Source organism: Alligator sinensis, unplaced genomic scaffold, assembly GCF_000455745.1.
Source record: "Alligator sinensis unplaced genomic scaffold, ASM45574v1 scaffold434_1, whole genome shotgun sequence".
Lineage (NCBI taxonomy): Eukaryota > Metazoa > Chordata > Crocodylia > Alligatoridae > Alligator > Alligator sinensis.
In genome coordinates this window covers 2,376,794-2,395,050 of record NW_005841994.1, presented here as the reverse complement: position 1 = coordinate 2,395,050, position 18,257 = coordinate 2,376,794, and the positions used below count along the sequence as shown (strand labels likewise).

At 48.4% G+C, this 18,257-nt stretch overlaps 1 protein-coding gene across 6 annotated transcripts in view; it reads left to right on the top strand.

The window, feature by feature from the left end:
• Window positions 1-18,257, top strand: part of FBXO10 (F-box protein 10) — an 86,345-nt gene that overhangs the window by 3,291 nt on the left and 64,797 nt on the right. For 4 of the 6 annotated variants that reach the window (XM_006021457.3, XM_025201421.1, XM_025201422.1 and 1 more), the window contains exons 2-4: window positions 1,943-1,948; window positions 13,314-13,319; window positions 14,687-14,724. In XM_006021457.3, the coding sequence (XP_006021519.2) occupies window positions 1,943-1,948; window positions 13,314-13,319; window positions 14,687-14,724 (50 nt within the window). The other 2 variants (XM_025201423.1, XM_025201424.1) reach the window with 2 other exon arrangements.

Below are 18,257 nucleotides of genomic sequence, written 5' to 3'. Positions count from 1 at the left end.
GGCGGGGCGGCCACGCCCCTCTGGGGGCCGCGCTCTAGCCCCGCCCCCTCCCGGCCTCCCGCGCGCAGGCGCAGAACGAGGGCAGCGGCGCTCGCTGGTGGCTCCGCTCTGGCCCGAGGAACGCCCCTAGGGGCCCGGCCCGCGCCCGCCTGACCGGGGTCCGGGGGCTCCCCGGAGCTCCTCTGTGGGCCGGGCTGCAGCGGGGAGGGGCTCAACATTGGTTCCTTGTTCCCGGGTCCTTTTCCAAAACGAACTCGTACCCTATAAAACCGTGTTATTCATGAATTACACGGCCTGAAGAGGGAGCGTGTCATTAGCTGTGCCCATTTACTAATTAATATGTCAAATAATACCCTGCAGAGCTGTAAAGGAAGATCATATTAGGATGGGATTATGGGGCAGATTGTTAATTTGTAAATGCACATAGCTGATGAAAATTTCTCTTTTCAGAGTAATTCATGAATAACAAGCTTACATTGGGTATAGGTTAGCGTTGAAAAAGGAAGTGGGAACTAGGAATAAGGAGCCAACTTCAGTTTGGTGGCTGGGGGTGGCCAGGGCCATCCACTTACATATGGCCAGAGGCCTTGGATGGCACCGGTGGGTAGCCCCTGTGTGGCACCCTCTGAGATCCTCCCTGGCTGCATGGGTAAGAGGTGGCCTCCACAGCTCCCAGCCTGAGCTGGAGGTACGTGTAGTCCTGCCACACAGGCCGTGCCAGCAGTGCATGGCTCCCCCACCGCTGTGGGCAGCTCCCAGATGATGCGTGGCCCCCCCATTGTGTGGTCTGCATTTCATAACAGCAGAGGGGGCCACTGCCTCCAGGCTAGTGGGACCCATGTTAAATGCTCTGTAAGGCACCAGTAAGACAGTCCTACGTTAGGGAAACAGTACTCAAACTCATCCCAAGCACTGAGCTCAGTGCAAAGTGCAACCTCCGCAATCAGCATTGCTCAGGAAGGCTGCCCGTGGCAACAGCACTAACGCCAAAAATGTGGGAGGTCATGGTTTGAGGTTATCCTCAGCTTGAAGGACTTAAACCTGTATCTCTGACTCTTCAGGAAAGTGACCTAGCCACCAATGGAGGGAAGCCCTCTACCCCAAATGGGGACAAAGGGGGCTTTTGTTGTCAGCTGGGGGCCCTGAATAAAGAGAAGAGCACACCTGTTTCTTCTCAAGAGAATCATTATTGGAAATCTAAACAAAGACTTAACCCACTGGACTTTTGTTAAGCAATGCAACTACAATCCCCCTATGGGTAGACTGTTGGGGTGTAGCTAACAGCTGGGAGGCCCAGCAGGGATATATCAGCTGCAGTCCAAGATATGTTTAACTTTTTGGGCATGGATTCTTCCCTGAACTCCTTTGTAAATTTATTAGCCCAGCATTTAACATAGGGTCTAATGTTCACCCAATAAAATAAAATAGAACGTAATCAGTAACCAAACCAAAAGCAGGCTCAGAGTCCCGTTGCTATGCTCAGTTTGTTGTCTTCCCCGAGGGGTGAAAAGGGCATCCAAGTAACCTACTTCACTACAACTTCCTTACAGGATAGATATGCTTAAATTAGTGACTGAAGTCTGTAGTATCTTCCTTACAACCAGGCTAGAGTAATCTAGATGCGAGCACACGCCCATCCTTCCTGTTCTGAACCTATGCCACTGGGCAAGCCCAGAGACCTGGGGCTTGGAGGACAAGAAACAGGAGGGAATCTGATGAGGGTAGGCCCTTGGGAATCTGACAAGAGTAGGCCCTTGGGAGAGGAAGGAAACCACAGCTCCTGTCCTCTCTCCCAGGATTGTTTATTCTTTTTACATTGCAGCTAGATGCCAGAAATGGAGTTGGTGGAACACACCACCACAGTGCCATGCTTGAAGTCATTCCTCACAGCTACTTATTACCTCCCCGCATTTACTGAACCATTCCCAGTGGTTGTTGTCAATTCCATCTGGGCAGAGTTCAGGTTGATACAGAATGTCACACTGTATCAGAGGAAAGCAGTGATCCATCAAACGACTGTGAATCATTAGGGAACAACTGCATTTTGAGAGGCACTTTCAAAAGCACCCAAGAGATTTTGACTTGTTCTGCTGACTCTTTTAGGTGCTTTTGAACCTTCTGCGCTCATTTCCATAAGTACCACAGAATCTTATGCATATACTTGTAGTATGGCTCTGTTGTGTTATTTCTGAAGAGCTGTAGTCAATGGGCAAAAAATATTTATATGGAGAGGGAAATAGGTATTATGTTTCAGTGGAAAAGAAAGCTCATATTAGAATTAATGTATATGGTAGTATCAGAATGAACTTATACGGTAGCCTTAGAAAGATGTTGTAGCCAGGAATTATATGAAGGTCCAGAAATTATATGAGAGGCAAGGATTTTTGGCGGGTGATATCTTTTATTGGACCAAGTGCATAGTTGAGATAAAGTTAGAATAGTTTTTGAATGCAAGGTATTCTTCTTCAGGTCCCTGAAGAACCTGAAAAAGAATGCTTTGTATTTGAAAGTTTGTCTAACTTTATTCCAATTATGCAGTTGGTCCCTTAAAAGATCTCACCCCCCAAAAAATCCTTGCTTCTCCAATGAACTTATATGTCATTTTCATCATGCAGAAAGAGGTGGTAAAGAATAGAGAAAGTTGGATGAATAAAGATACTTTGTAAGTAACATTTAATAATGCACACAAGTCATTGCTACGTTATGCTGTCACAATAAAGTTATGGGAAATTTAAATTTATCAAGATATGAAGTGTACATATTAAATAACTTTATAGACATATAAAAGAAATGGTGACAATGGAAACTGGGACAGCTTTCTGGCAGAGACGCATGGGTACAAGCCCATCGTGCCCCCGAGAACCAAAGACCCTGGCAGACCTCTCTGGCATACCCCAGTCTCACCCTCAGTGCACAGCCGAGAGGGAAGTGGGGCACACAGTGGGAGGGCACTAGTCAGGAGCAGGAGGCAGCTGAGGGGAGCCAAGAAAGGTCACCTCTCTCCACCCCGGCTCCTACTTAGCCCAGCCCCCTAGGGAGCCGCACAAACAGAGCGTGCAAACAGGCGTGCTTTGGGCCCTGGCATGCAGAGCTAGCACAGGACAGTTTGCGGAGGGGCTACCAGCAGGCTCTCAGCCCCGAGTTGCCCCCTGATGGAGATGCACAGCATCCTATGCTCACTGGTGGAGACTCTGGAGGGCCAGATGAGGGAGCTCCAGGAGGAGGTGAGCAGAGTGGGAACCATTAGGAAGCATGAGGAGGACATCAATGCTTACTGCCAGACCCCGCACCTGGAAAACGATGCCACGGAGACCAGGAAGAAGAACAAGCTTCAGTGAGACACCCCTAATGACAGAGTGGAGACTGGTCACATCAGGCCCAAAGCCACAATGTGCATCAGCTGCTCCACCAATAGCCCTGCACAACAACTATCCATCACACCATCAACAGAAAAAGCATCTGCGTCCTCTGCAACAAGGACAGAACAGGAACAGCTGCCACCACTGAAGAGGCAACAAAGGATGATTGTTGTGGGAGACTCCCTGCTACAAGGAACAGGAGGTGCCATCTGTTTTCCAGACCCCTTTGCTTGAGAGGTCTGCTGCCTTCCAGGAGCCAGGATCTGAGATGTGACAACAAGGATCCCAAAACTGTTCCGCCCTACAGACCATTATCCCATACTCCTCATCCACATGGGCACCAATGACGACAAGTAACAACCCTGGAAGAATTATGAGCGACTATAAGACAATGGGGGTGAAGCTCAAGGAACTAGGAGCACAAGTGGTCTTCTCCTCAATCCTCCCAGTTAGAGGCCAAGGCAATTGGAGGGAGGACTGCATCGAAGAAGTCAACCAAAGGCTTTGGAGACTGTGTCACTGTGCTGGCTTTGAATTCTTTGACCTTGGTATGCAGTTCAACAGCACTTGTCTGCATGCAAGAAACAGTATCCACCTCATGGGCAGAGGGAAGAAGCTCTTCTTCACGAGAATTGTGGACTTTCTGAGGAGGGCTTTAAACTAGACAAGCCAAGGGGAGTGGGGGAAGATTCCACTGCTGGGCATAAATCCTCTGACCAAAGTAACCTAGAGGAGAGTATTTATGTAGGGGACATCCAGATGACTACCAATGCCCAAAGACACTTGCAGAGGGACAGAAAACCTGAGATGACTAGGGGTGAGTTCAGCTGTCTTTATAGGAATGCCAGGAGCATGGGCAACAAACAGGACAAACTGGTACTCCCTCTGGCAGACAAGGAATTTGACCTCATTGCATTGATGGAGACTTGGTGGAATGATACATATGACTGGGCAGTGGATGTTGAGGGCTACGGGCTCTATAGAAAGGATTAGGTTGGAAAGAAGGGTGGAGGGGTGGCCCTCTATGTGGAAGAGCAGGACCCCTCCCTGCAGGTTTAATTTGATTGCAGGGGGAAGTCCCTTGAGACCCTCTGGGTCAAGATACAAGAGGGTTCAGGAGAAGGGGACCTCCCTACCAAGAAGAGGAGAGCGACCAGGCATTCTACAGGAAACTGACTGAAGCAGCCAGCACTAAAGACTTGATTGTCAGGGGTGTCTTCAACTATCCTGACATCTGTTAGGAAGACCATTTGGCCAGCTCCAGCAGGTCAACCAACATTTTGGCAACTATAGATGACCTGTTCTTGACACAGGCTGTGGAGGGACCACCTAGGGGTAAAACTACTCTGGACTTGGTGCTGACCAAAGGGGAGGACATGGTAGGTGACCTGAAGATTGGACGTACTTTGGGCGACAGTGATCACGATTTGATTAGATTCACCATCCACTGAAAGGCTGGGAATTCTGTGGGCAGAACAGAAGTCCTAGACTTCAGAAGGGCAGACTTTGGTAAACTCAAGAGTCTAGTCAGAAAGGCCCTATGCAATGAGTGACTGGACGGTTTGGGATTTCAGGAACGGTGGTGCTTCCTGAAGGAGGCAATTTTCACAGCTCAAAAAGAGACCATCCCCACGCAGTCAAAAAGAGGGAAAGTGGCCAAGAGACCTGCCTGGCTTAACAGGGAGATTAGGGAACTTCTCAAAAAAGAACAAAGAAACATACATGCAATGGAAAAACTGTTCAGCATTCAAAGAGCAAACCCATGTGGCCAGGGTTTTCAGACACGGGACAAGGAAAGCCAAGGCATGCATGGAAATCAAGCTAGCAACCAAAATTAGAGATAACAAAAAGTCCTTCTATAGGTACATAGGGAGGAAGAAAAAAATCAAGCTCCACTGTGGCACCCCTACTGAATTTGGAGGGGAAGCCCACAGTTGACCTCTGTGAAAAGGCAGAGCTCCTTAATACTTACTTCACATCAGTATTCCTGAAACCAGGTGAGAACTTGTCACCTGTCCAGAGGCCTAGAGAATACTGCGATGACAGCAGTCCACATAAAATCAGTCCCAAACAGGTGAAGATACTCTTAGAACATTTGGATGTTTTCAAGTTGGCTGGGCCAGATGACCTGCATCCGAGAGTGCTGAAAGAGCTGGCTGAACTCATAGCGATGCCTCTGGCGAGGCTGTTTGAAAACTCGTGGCACTCAGGAGTGGTTCTGAACAGCTGGAGGAGGGCTAACGTGGAACCTATCTTTAAGAAAGGGAAGAGGGACCTTGCTAATTATAGACTGGTCAGTCTGACTTTGGTTCTGGGAAAAATCTTTGAAAAAATTGTCAAGGAGGCCATCAACCACAAGCTCGCAACTGGTGGGCTACTGAGAAACAACCAACATGGGTTTGTCGAGGGGAGGTCATGCCTAACAAACCTGGTGTCCTTTTACAACCAGGTAATTAGCCAGCTGGATGTGGGACAAAAGGCGTGGACATCATCTACCTAGACTTCAGCAAGGCCTTTGATACTGTTTCCCATTAAATTCTCGCAGCCAAGTTGGAGGGTACTGCCCTAGACCAGGCTACAGTGAGGTGGGTTGGCAACTTGCTCAGTGGCCAATCTCAGCGAGTTGTAATTGATGGGATGGCCTCATCCTGGAGGGTTGTCTCCAATGGTGTCTCCCAGGGATCGGTGCTTGGGCCCATACTCTTTAACATCTTTATCGATGACCTAGATGAGGGAGTGGAAAGTGCAATGATTAAGTTTGCGGATGACACCAAGCTGTGGGGACGTGTGGGCACATTAGAAGACAGGGCAAGGATCTAGGATGACCATGACAGGCTGGTCCTATGGGCTGATAATGATCAGATGAGGTTCAATAGGGACAAGTGCCAGGTCCTTCTGGGTAACTAGAATCTGGAATAAACTCCCAGCAGAGGTGGTGCAGTCACCATCCCCTGCGATGTTCAGGAGGAGGCTGGACAAGCACATTGTGGAGCTCATTTGAGCCCAATTACCTCCTGCCCATGGCAGGGGAATGGACTTGATGTTACAGGTCCCTTCTGGTCCTTCTATGATTCTATAAAGCAGAAAAAAATCACAAGTTCCTTTTACAAATAGTGTAAAAAAGTATGGTCATTTTTTTCAGAATTTACTCCAGGAAATTACAAGTAATTCGTGTATGGAAATATTAGAATGAATTATGAGAGTAATATTAGAGAGTAAATAAATGTGTGACATCTGCTTCATAGTTGCAATAATTTAAAAATTTATATTAAATAACTTTTTTAATAATTTATTTAAAAGTTGAATATATAGTATTAAAATGGTATTATTTAAATGGTAAGAGAATAGATGAAAATCAGTGAGTTTGTCCACAATTATTATTTTGAGTTCAATTATTCTGTTCCCAAACTTCAAGAATTGAGATTAATGGTAACAGAACCCTTCTCTGGGTTGAAATCAGTTAGTTTGTTTTATAAAGGAATAGATGAGAAATTTTTCCCGTGTTAAAACTGATTCTTTTTATAACTGCATGTATATGAAAAGGGCTTAAAATGCACGAAACAGATGCACACACACCTTGCCAAGAGTACATGGATGCAACACAGAAACACACAGACCACAGAAAGAAAAGAGTATAAATCTGGAGTAATTCTCATTGGGTCAGTAGAGTCAATCCGGTTTGAGAACAGAGTGAGAGCGGAATTTGGCTTTTGCATTACGTGTATCATGTAGACATAATTGGCTGATTGTGAAAAAAGCAATTTATGTTTCCTTTCTTTGAATATAGTGCTTAAAATGTCAATGTAGTAGTGTATCATCTATTAATATAAGGAATTTTTGTAAACTTTGTTTTAAAAAATGAATGTTTTATTTGGGCACATGGAGATAAAGAAAAAAAATCTTAATTCCTTAGTTTGAATATACAGAACAGGATTTTTTGTATTTTAGAATGCTTTTTTGGTTACTTATTTCAAGAATAAAATGTAAACACTACAGGCCATTTTAATTCTATATCTCTGTGTTTGTATAGTGTATATAAGTAGCATGAATGGTTAGACAAAGTATAGGAAAAGATATACTATGCTAGTTTTTTTAACCTTAACCTTATTTGAAGACAAGACAGCATGGTACATTATAAACTAACTCAGACTAACATGCCTTACTACCTCTCTCTAATCTTATTTGAATTCATGAGTTTCCTTTACCTTTTTGCCAGCTCTTAAAAGTCTCTTGTGTTACTGATTAACCTTAATTTCTTTCAAGGTATGAATGGAAAAATTGCCCAGTTATCAGTTCCAGAAATTGTCTATACTTTGAATGCTGAACACAGTCACGTAGTAACTCCTGCTATGGGGATCCCAGCAAAGATCATGACAACTTTGAGGAGTGAGAGAACAGTGAAAAAATTAATAAGTTTTTGCAGTTGTTGTGGGAAAACAATTATTCATAGAAAAGATAGGAATCTACACAGGCATCTTAATTTGTTGTGGAAACAACAATTCCAAATCCATGCTTGAAAAAAAATTATGTAAATGTTTTTGTAGGGATATACATGCTGTGTATAACACCCTGTTTCAATGCAGGGTAATTTTGGAGAAAGTATACATTTTCAGCAAATTAGGAAAATCATTTATCTACCTCTTAGTATTTGAGCATAAACTCAAGAGGTCAATGGAAGTCAACCTTTTTGGCAGGCATGCCACAAATTAGCCCTGCACCCTCCCTGAGTAACACTCTGATCCCCTTCCCCGGCCCAATCTGCTCCTCTGCTTTCTGCTTCACCTGCGCTCCCCATCCCACCTGCTGCTCTGCTTTCTGCTTCCTGCCCTATCTGCCATTGTTCTGCCTGTTCCCTCTCCAACCTGCCATTTACCACATGCAGGGCATGTCTACACATGCATTTACACCAGCTTAAATTTACTGCACAGTTAAGTTACTGCGCAGTACGTAGGAATAAGCTGGCATCCACATGTGCAGGTGTTAAAGTTAGTCCCAAGTCAGTCCACATACACAGTGTTACTGCACAGTAAGGCATCTGCACTTGCATTACTACACAGTAACTAATTGGGCATAAATTTGATACATGCATGATGCAGGTATCAAATTTATGCTCAAGTCAGCATAAGTTGCCATATTTACTGCATAGTGTGGGTGTGCACATGCAGATGTGTGCCAGTGCTGCATAGTAATTTTGGTTATTGCACAATAAATGTGCACATATAGATGCACCCACACAGGCTGCCCATGCCATTTGTGGCAGGTGCTATGGGTTGGCCACCCCTGCCCTAGACTACAAATGTATCTACTGTCACAGATTGCTTGCCTCACGTCTATATTTAATGAAGCCAACCTGACTGTGGTGAGGAACAACTAAGAGAGCTTTTCCCTGTTTCTTATGCTTGGCACTGTCTAAGGGTGGCTTGAGAGGAAAGGGTGGTCTCTAGCATTATGACATGGGCTTTTCCTGAACAGAACTGAGATAACGGCAACTTGTGCATGGGATACAGGATGTCCTGTTTTTGGTCTCCATGACTGGAAATACAAGACAAGGAAAATTGTTTCAGAAAAATGGGAAGGAAAGAGTTCAGGAAATAGGCTGGGACAACTGTATTGCTCTGGCTCCAAAGTCCTAGGGATGTCAAAGTGAGGAAGTGTTGGGTCACACAACTGTCACCTTGACTCAGCACTTCCCGCTTTTCTAGGATCTGGTGTTTAAATTTTATCCTGTCAGTTTACGTGGTCTCCATCACTAATACACCTCACATCCATCAGTTGTTTTCTGTTGTCCTCATACACCCCTGTAAAGCAGGGAATGCTTATGTTACAGACGGGAAGCTGAGCACAGAGGATCTGACTTGGCCAAGGTCACAGCTGCAAACAGATGTCACCTAAGCAACATAACACCTCCCTAGTGATCACTTTGACCTTGCTTGGCTCTTGCCATCACCTCCCAGCATTCTGCCCTGGTTCCTCACCTGACATGTTTTGTTGTAAAACTTGGAGGCAGGCTGCCCTCAGAGGCTGGTGAGCCCAAGGTGATCTCTCTTTCTGTCTCCCTACTAGTTCTTTATGTGCTACTCACCTTAAGGGCTAAGTTTGTGGCCTCCTTCTGCCCCTACAGTTAAGCCTATGCCTTGCAGATGATACTCTGTATACCATTCCATCCCTTGTAAAGGCCTCTGTCTTCCTTGACTTTAGCCTCCCTTTCTTCTGGCGGCAGACCTCCAGCCAGGGCCAGACACAAGCATGGGCGAATTGGGCGGCTGCCTAGGGTCCAGACAGAAAAGGGGCCTGAAAATGGTAATTTTTGTTACCATTATCATTATTTCTGGCAAAGGGGAGCCTGGTGCTAAAGGTTTGCCCAGGACCACCATAAGTCTTAAGTATGGTGCTGCCTCCAGCCCTGGTCCACTGATTGGGGCCCAGGCCTCAGCCTTGTTTGGCCTCCACGTCCCTTGCTCTGGGCCAGCCCACAGCCCTTGACCCTGGGGCCAGGCTGGCCACCTTTAAAGCCTTTAGCTCTCTAGCCCTTGATCCCACGCCAGGCTGCCCACCTCTCCAGCCTTTAGCCCTCTAGCCTTTGACCCTGGGCTGGACTGCCTGCCTCTCCAGCCCGTAGCCCTCTGGCCCTTGACCCCAGCTAGGCTTGCCCAATGCCAAGTGCCCTACCAGGCACCCCTTTGTGGCCTCCAGACCTCCCCCATAGTCACAATCCAGTCTTATAGTCTAAAGCCCCACAACATGAACAAAACCACCTGCTTCACAACAAAAAGACTCTACCCTGCTCTGGCTCACTTCTTCACTACAGGGTCATCAGCTCCCTTCTAGTTTCCTCTGGGCAGCTCCAGAAACAGCATAGGTGCCTGTTACTCCATCCACTGGAGGCAACTTCAGGAGCTCCTCACCCTTCGACATACAGGCTCTGACTTCCTGCTCTGGCTCAGGTCCTGGGCTTATATGCCTGGAAGCCCCGCCCCCTCTTTATCACCAGCTCTGCACAGGGGTTTCCCTGTCAATCAAGGCCCAGCTTGCTCTCCTGCAGCTGTAGCCCCACACAGGCAGCTGAGCCTGCTGCATCTTCTTAAAGGGGCTCTCTGCCACCGTGCCCTCTCCTCCCCTTCCCTTACACCCAAGTAACAGGGTCTGGGCCCCTGCTATAGTAGCAAAAAGACCTCTCTGCCCCAAAGAGTATGACTGTAGAATAATAGGACTTTCACCTTTCAAATTCGATGGACATCTCCACACCTTCCCTTACTTCCAACCGCACCTTGTGCCTGAGCATGTAGATAGCACTGTGGGAGGGCTTCTACTAGCTTGTATGCCTCTAGCACCATCTTGTGGCTTTATCAATATTACAATTAGGCTCCACAACATGGCATTTGCAGTTTAACAGAAGCATACTTCCCTCTGTAGAAGCGCTACCCATATTAGTACCGAAAAGTTAGCAGTGCAATGTGAGTAGAGATCAGCAAGCAGTAAACTAAAAACCGGAATACCAGCTAGCTCCAGGGACCAGCCCCCAAATAAACAAAGAATAATAATAACACCACAAACATCAGGGCAACTCCAAAAGGCCAGAGTCCCTTATAATTTGGCATTCTTGAAATATCATGTATATATACAGATTAAATGGCTTTACAGAGGGATTCAGTCTTGGATACTAGGAATGATTTAATTTGCTCATTCTGTATGCCCACTGCCCTAGAGGTGGGCAAAAGCAGAGACTTAAGAACACCTTGAAGGCCAATCCAAAGAAATGCGTTGTTAATAACAGTACTTGGGAAACTCAAGCACTAAATTGTCCCCAATGGCACTATGATGTATGACAAGGCACTGATCATTTTGAACGAACTCGCCTCACTATGGAGGCAGATAGAGACAAAGGGTTAAGAGAGCTGTGACTTGACATCACCAAGGTCCACTCCTTCCTCCCAGAACAATTGCCATGTCTGCAATCGAACATGCAGACCTCATATTGTCTCTTCAGTCATCTACAGGCTCAAAAGTGACTTACCTAATTCACTGGAAGACTGTCATCCTCATACTGAGGGACTATTGATGATGAATGTGTCCAGGCTATTGCTCAGCCCTATGTGACAGACAACAGATCCATTACCTGCCCACTTCTTACCAGATTCCACTTAGAAAGTGTGTTTGTAGCTGCGTGTTAAAAGATCCAAGTCATCCCTGTCCAGCTATCTTCCTTTATTCCCAAATATTTTGGTCCGGATTTTCATGTGGAAAGCAGGGTAGATTTGCACCTTATAGACTAACTAAAGTTTATATATATTGAGAGAGACAGACAGACAGAGAGCGTGAGCACCCATATGCCCAAATTTTTGTGAGCTAAAACTCACTGCATCAAATGCTGTGAAAGGATGCACAGAAAGCAGAGAATGTGCATGTCCTTCCACAGCATCTAATGAAGTGTTCTTCAGCTCATGAAAGCTTCTGCTCTATAACTACTTTGGTTAGTCTATAAGGTGCAAACCTACGCTGCCTTCCACTTGACTTCAGACTAACACTACTAACTACATCTTCCAGATATGCATGTGCAGCAAAACTGAGTATAAGACTGTGTGGGTGTGAGAAGACCGCCTCAGGCTGCCTTTGCATTGCCTGTATTTGCGCACATATCTACAGTGCAAAGGGGAGGAGTAATAGCAGCATGGAGAGAGCCATGCTAACTTTAATCTAGTGGGTGGGGAAAACAGCTGTAGTTATAACAGGGCAGTGTAGACTGGCCTCCTGACTGCTACTCTGTTTACTAGCCTGAGTTGCAATCTGGGGCACAGCATCTTCATTGCTGTGGATAGTCAGGTTAGCCAGATAACAGCTCACTGTGCCCCTTTACTAGTTACATGTTCTACTACTGCCTTGGTGCAGCCTCAGCACCTGGTTTAAGTTAAAGCAGCCTCAGGCCTGCCTTTAGTTTAGCACCAACTACAGGACTAGACAGGGCAGAACATAGTGCGCTCTTGCTCTGCTCCCTCTCCTGTCACCCCCTGCCCAGGGTAGGGCTGGTCAGAGGGGGCACAGAGCTGGCACAGCCAGGCCCATCCACTCCTGCCAAGAGGAGAGTCACCACTCAGCCACGCAGGGCTTGTCCCCACTGCAGCAGGCAGCAAGCAGGAGTCACTGTGCTCCACATGCTGTCCACCAAGGGACTGACTTAGCAGAACAAGAGCGGCTGGGGCAGGGCAGATATCCAACCCTCTTGATTTAAGCTGCTCCATCCCTACTGCCTTCCCATCTCACTGAGCAGTGCTTAGGGGTCATGCCACCTGCCCAGGGGGAAACTGGCAGCTCAAGCTTAAAGCAGCCTCCTTGCGGGGGGAGGTGAAGGGGGGCTGTGTTTGATTTTGTGTGCGTGTGTCAGACTGGGACGGGGGCTGTATGTCAGATCTGGATGTGTGTGTGTGTGTGTCCCGGATTGTGTGTGAGAGAGAGACTGGGGGTATGTGTGTCAGATATGGATGTGTGTGTGTATGTGTGCCCAGGATTGTGTGCGTGTGTGTCAGACTGGGGGGGTATATGTTAGACCTGTATGTGTGTTTGTGTGTGCCCTGGATTGTGTGTGTCAGACTGGGGCGGGGGGTGTATGTCAGACTTGTATGTGTGTTTGTGTGTGTCCTGGATTGTGTGTGTCAGACTGGGGCGGGGGGTGTGTGTCAGACCTGGGTGGGTGTGTGTGTGTGTGTGTGTGGCGGGTTGTGTAGGTGTGTCAGACCTAGATGAGTGTGTGAGACGGGGGGTGGTGTATGTCAGACCCGGTGTGCGTGTCCGTGTCCCGGCCCCCCAGGCACACACTGCTCCACCCCTCGCCGGGCGCACAGTGCCCGGGCCGGGGGGCAGGTCCGGCCGCGCGCTGCCCCCTGGAGGAGTCCCTTGCGGTCAGTGGCACGGGCAGGAGGGGAGAGCGCGGCCGCGTGCCCTGCCCTGCCCTGCCCCCGGGCTGGTGTGTGGGGGCTCCGCCGCCTCAGCCTCCGCGCCCAGGGCTCCCCCTGCCCTTCCCGGCAGGCGCCCGTGGGTGGGAGGCTGCTCACAAGGGCTCTCTCCTTCCCTGCCCGGCGGAGACCAAAAGGGCAGCCAACCCCCCCGGCCAAACTTGTGAGTTCCGTGCAACCAGGGCAGCGGGGTTTGGTGCAAAGCTGCTGGGGGGCGGCGGCGAGGGACAGGCTTTGATCCTGCCTTCTTTTCTTTCTCGCCAGGGCGGTACATCCGTCGAGGTTTTAAAGCCCCCGGTAAACAAAGCCTTGGCTGGGATGGTCTAGTCGGGGATGGTGCAGCTTTGAGCAGGGGGTTGGACTTGATGTGACCTCCTGAGGCCCCTTCCAACCCTCATTTCCTCCAAGTCCGAGATTCGAAGTCAAACCAGTTCAGAAGGAACTTGGAAAAGCAGAGGGCTGGGAGTTGTGATGAGAATAAAGTTCCACAACCTTAGTGCTGTGTGGCTCCAGCCATGGCAAGGTTGCTCTCACCCTGGGGAGGCACCTAGACAATGAGTTGATCAGCAACCATTTTAAGGCATAGCTCAGAGAAGAAAACTATTTGTACGAAGCCGGTTTCTTCTCATGTTCGCTTATATTAAGAGGGCCCTTGTATTTAGAAATTGTTCGATAGCTAATATATGCACTTAACAGCTTTCTTTTTGGTTGTCAGGTGTGTTTTCTGTTCTGTTTTGCTCTGTGATGCATTGTGTGGTTTTTCTTTTGTCTATTCAGATATTTGAGTAACAGAGCTCTATTGTTTCCCTGAGCACTATTTTGATTTGATGTAGAGAACGGTCATTTGGGTAGTTTATCCATCATAGAGGAAGTTGGCCTTTATTTGTGGTTTAAAGTTATTCCTGTTCTCTCTACAGTTCGTGTGCAGTTCTTTTATCGGGTAGTTCAGGGATAGAAGTCAGTTGGTAGTATTAGTTTTCCTAATACTTTGCAAATACTCAAATACTCTGCATGCCTAATTTATAATGGAAAGGGTAGGAAATGTATGGCAAAACTTTTTCTGCTTTCCCCTCACCAGCAGTTTGATTTTTATGCAGACAGGGTCCTCCATGGGGGGTTGGTTTCTGCTTTCTTATTGTATTAGAGAGTGCTGACACTGAATACTGTGTACCTCATATAAGAATACTTTTACTAAGCCTCTTGGGTCTGACTTTCAGGTAGACGTGCATCGATACATCAGTCCCATGTCAGTTCGGCACTGATATAAAGAAAATTGACAGTATCGGCAATGGGTTTTTTTGGCTGATGTGGCCAATAATGTGGCTGATAAATGCCCCGTGCATGAGCACAGCCACAGCGCAGCACGTAGGTGGCCAGGAGCACAGCCCGGCAGCAGGGAGAGCAGCCGGGTCTGGCTGGTAAGTTTGTGAGGGAAGGGTGCTTGGGGCAGGTGACAGTGGCAGCCCTGGGAGGGGGAGTTGGGGGGGGCTATGACAAATTTTGGGGTCCCTGTAGCCCTCCTCCCAGCGTCGCTGCGTGCAGCCTGGCCTAGCCCCCCCTGCCAGGAATAGCCTGATGCCGCCCTGGCCCCAGCCCGCAGTGGCAGCCCACCCTCACCCCATTTGCAGGTCCAGAGCCACATGCGCCTGCATGCCCTCCCGGGGTACATGCAGTGGCAGGAACTGCCCCCCCTCCCCATGGCCCCCAGACAAGCTGCAGCTCTGTCCCGTGCCCTGTCCTGGCTGTGCTCTCGACCTTCCCCCCTGGCCCCTTCCCCCACAACAGAGTTACCAGCCACATGCTGCTCTCCAAGCTGCTCGACTGCATATTGGCAGTCCGATCAGTATCAGCCAATATGGCTCATTAAAAATAGGCCATTGGTATCTGCCCCAAAAAATTCTGTTGGTGCACCCCTACATTCAGGTGGATTCAAGACTCTTTGGAGTGTTATAATACTGAAAAATGAGGTCCTCCTTATTCAGGTATAGTCTGGACCATATTTACCTGGTAGGGGAAACACCATGTATGGGTCCCTGGAGACAGTTTTCCTTAAGCGTTCCTGGGGATAACTATTCTTTTGGTGTAGTTTAGTACCTGCTGAGGTGTTGGGGCTTAATGCTTATTTTATGGACATGAGAGGCTCCTCCCTGACTTGATCCTGCAGCCGTATGGATGAGGGCAGGCAAAACTTGGGGGCATCTGAACCCCAAGCCTCTGGGCTTGGGTCTGCATGTAGGATGGCTGCCAGAAAACACTGGAAATATCTGAAGCGCCTGGTGGGGGTGGAGGATGTTTGCTGGTTGTAGGTCCACTTATGGTTCTGGACTACTCATGGATTTGGACTTGATTTGGCTGGGAACAGGAAAAAATTCTTAAAAAAAAAAGAAAAAAAAAAGTCAGCAATGTGTTTGGGCAGAGTGCCCAAACACTCTGCCCAAAATCTCCCACAACCTCAACTTGTAAGACGCTGGCGTGCCAGGGGTGGATAACGGGGGAGCCGTGAGGGGCCCAGTCCTTGTTGTGGCACTGCAGCCCTGGGCTCTTCCCCGTCAGCTACCTTGAGGTGTACCCACTGCCAGCAGCAAGCCAGGCCAGGGCTCTGCAGACCCTGGTGCAGCTGCTTGCAGCCTCCTGGCTGCCTGCCACAGCCAATCCAGGTTCTGGGCAGGCCCCTGCCACCTGCCATGGAGCCTGGGCCACTTGCATCAGGCAGTGGGGAGGCTGCAAGCAGCTACACTGGGGTCTGTGGAGCCCCGGGCTTGGTTTGTTGCTGGCAGTAGGTGCATGCGTGCCTCAAGATGAACGGCAGGGAAGGGGTTGGGGCTGCACTGCCACAACAAAGGTCAGACCCCTTGCAGCTTCCCCCCCGTCCACCTGCCTGGCAAAATGCCTTCATATGCCATGCTCTGTCATGTGTGCCGAAAGTTGCCTACCTCCGGTCTGGACTGTATGGGAGGGATGTTTCCTGTGCCTCATGAGGCAGGATGCTTCTGGTGCACCAGGGTGTGGGGAGCAGGGCACTAGCCCTGGGCACTGACTCTGAAGGGGTACCAGAATACCCCCCTCCCATGTCTTTGCCATGGCAGGGGCAGCTCCATGGTGTTCTTGCCCAGCCATAGGAGTTGGACCAAGCAGCGCTGGGCCAAGCAGGTTATCTGGGGGTAGGGGGAGAGTGTAGCCAGCAGAATGGTGCTTCCGTCCCCTCCAGGTAGCCTTTGTTGCATTAGGTGCATCCCTGTACCCATTGTGTATGTATAGGTGGGGTGGGAGCAAATAGGATATTGGGATTGGATCCCAAGGGTGTCTATACACGTGTTCCAGTGTGTTCTAATTGAGTCCGCTGTGTGTTTTAGAGCAGACTCAATTAATTGAGTCTGCACCATGTCCTAATTAGAACACTCTAGCATCTCCACAGCATCACGTATATAAGCCCTCATCGGTTTGAAAATGGCCACTGGGGTGCTTTAACTAACGCTTGTTGAATGAACTTCAGTTAAAATGTCCTGTCCACTTTTAAACATGTGGGGACTTAATACACGTGATGCTACGGTATTGTAATTAGAGTGGCTCTCCAGGAACCAACCACTCTAATTAAAATGCCCCCTTTCCACACCCCCATCCACTAGCATGTGTATAGGCACCCAAGGAGCCCAGCTGCAGGGCTGCTGTCTCCAGAGCAGAGCTGATGCAGCTACAGCAATTCAGAAAGGTTAGCCTTTCCTTTCACTCCCCCCCCACTCTTCCCCCCCGCCCCGCCCCGGGTGCTCAATGACCTTACTGTGCCACTGCCTCAGGGTGCAGCCAGGCCCCAAGGACACACATAGCCCAGCTAACTCTGAGGCAGGTCTGCAGGGAGAGAGAGCTGCGAGAGGTTGGAGTCTTCGCTAGCCCTTCTGTACTAGCTGGATCGTGAGCTGTTTCAGACCCTTTGAAGGAACACAGTTATCCTCTGTGCTTGGAGATGCTCCCCATGGCAGCGGAGAGACTACTTTGGTTTGTCTCCTATCCTACCCGCTTTCTCTCCCCATTGTTGCCCAGCCTCTGTTGTTCACTGACGATTTCCCACCATTCAGCTGTACTGCTAAGAGTCCTCAGTGCCACAACCAGCATGTAATTACCCCACCCGTTGATATTGCTGTGCTGCTTTGTACTCAGTCCATCTGATCCATATCATTCACTGTAGTGAACCAATGCCGGAAGAAGGGGTTGTCTTCCAGATGGGGACTGATAAAACAGGTCCTGTCTAAGACAGTTTTGTGGCCACTACCATAGTACCTGAGTACCTCCCCTTTAATGTGTTAACCCTCACTGCACCTTTCTGCGGTGGATAATATTCACTGTTATCCCTATTAAATGCTCAGTGGCTAAGTGACTTGCCTGATGTCACACAGGCAGTCTGTGGCAGAGTAAGGAATTGAACCTAGATTTCTCAAACCTTAGATTAGTTCTCAACCTTCCCCATCCTGAGCTGTTGCCACAAGGAACAGACTATGTCTCTATCTGAATATGACTTCCTATTGTCCCTGTTGTTTTTGGCCCTCCTCTCTTGTTCTTTCTACTCTGGCTCAACTTGATGGGATGTGTTTTTCTTGGACTTCATTGTTCAGGGATCAGCTTTGGGGATGAACCCTTGCCTAGGCCTACCCAGTACTCATGTCATTATTATTAATATGCATTTATATTATGGGAGTACGCAAGGCCTCCAGTCAGTATGGAGCCTTCTTGTGCCATACGTACAATTGTCAGATTCTTTTTTAATCAACCTCTGGAAGAAAAAAAACTTAAGGAGGGCAACTGTCAGTTCTTCCCACTTTCCTACTATCTCAAATTCTGCAGTTGCTATTTTGACATGAGCATAAAATTGGCTTATCTATGAGCTCTTTGGTCTGGATTCATTGCATGTGGCACTTCTGCAGAGAGCTGCAATCATTAATCCGATTCCCTGGACAAG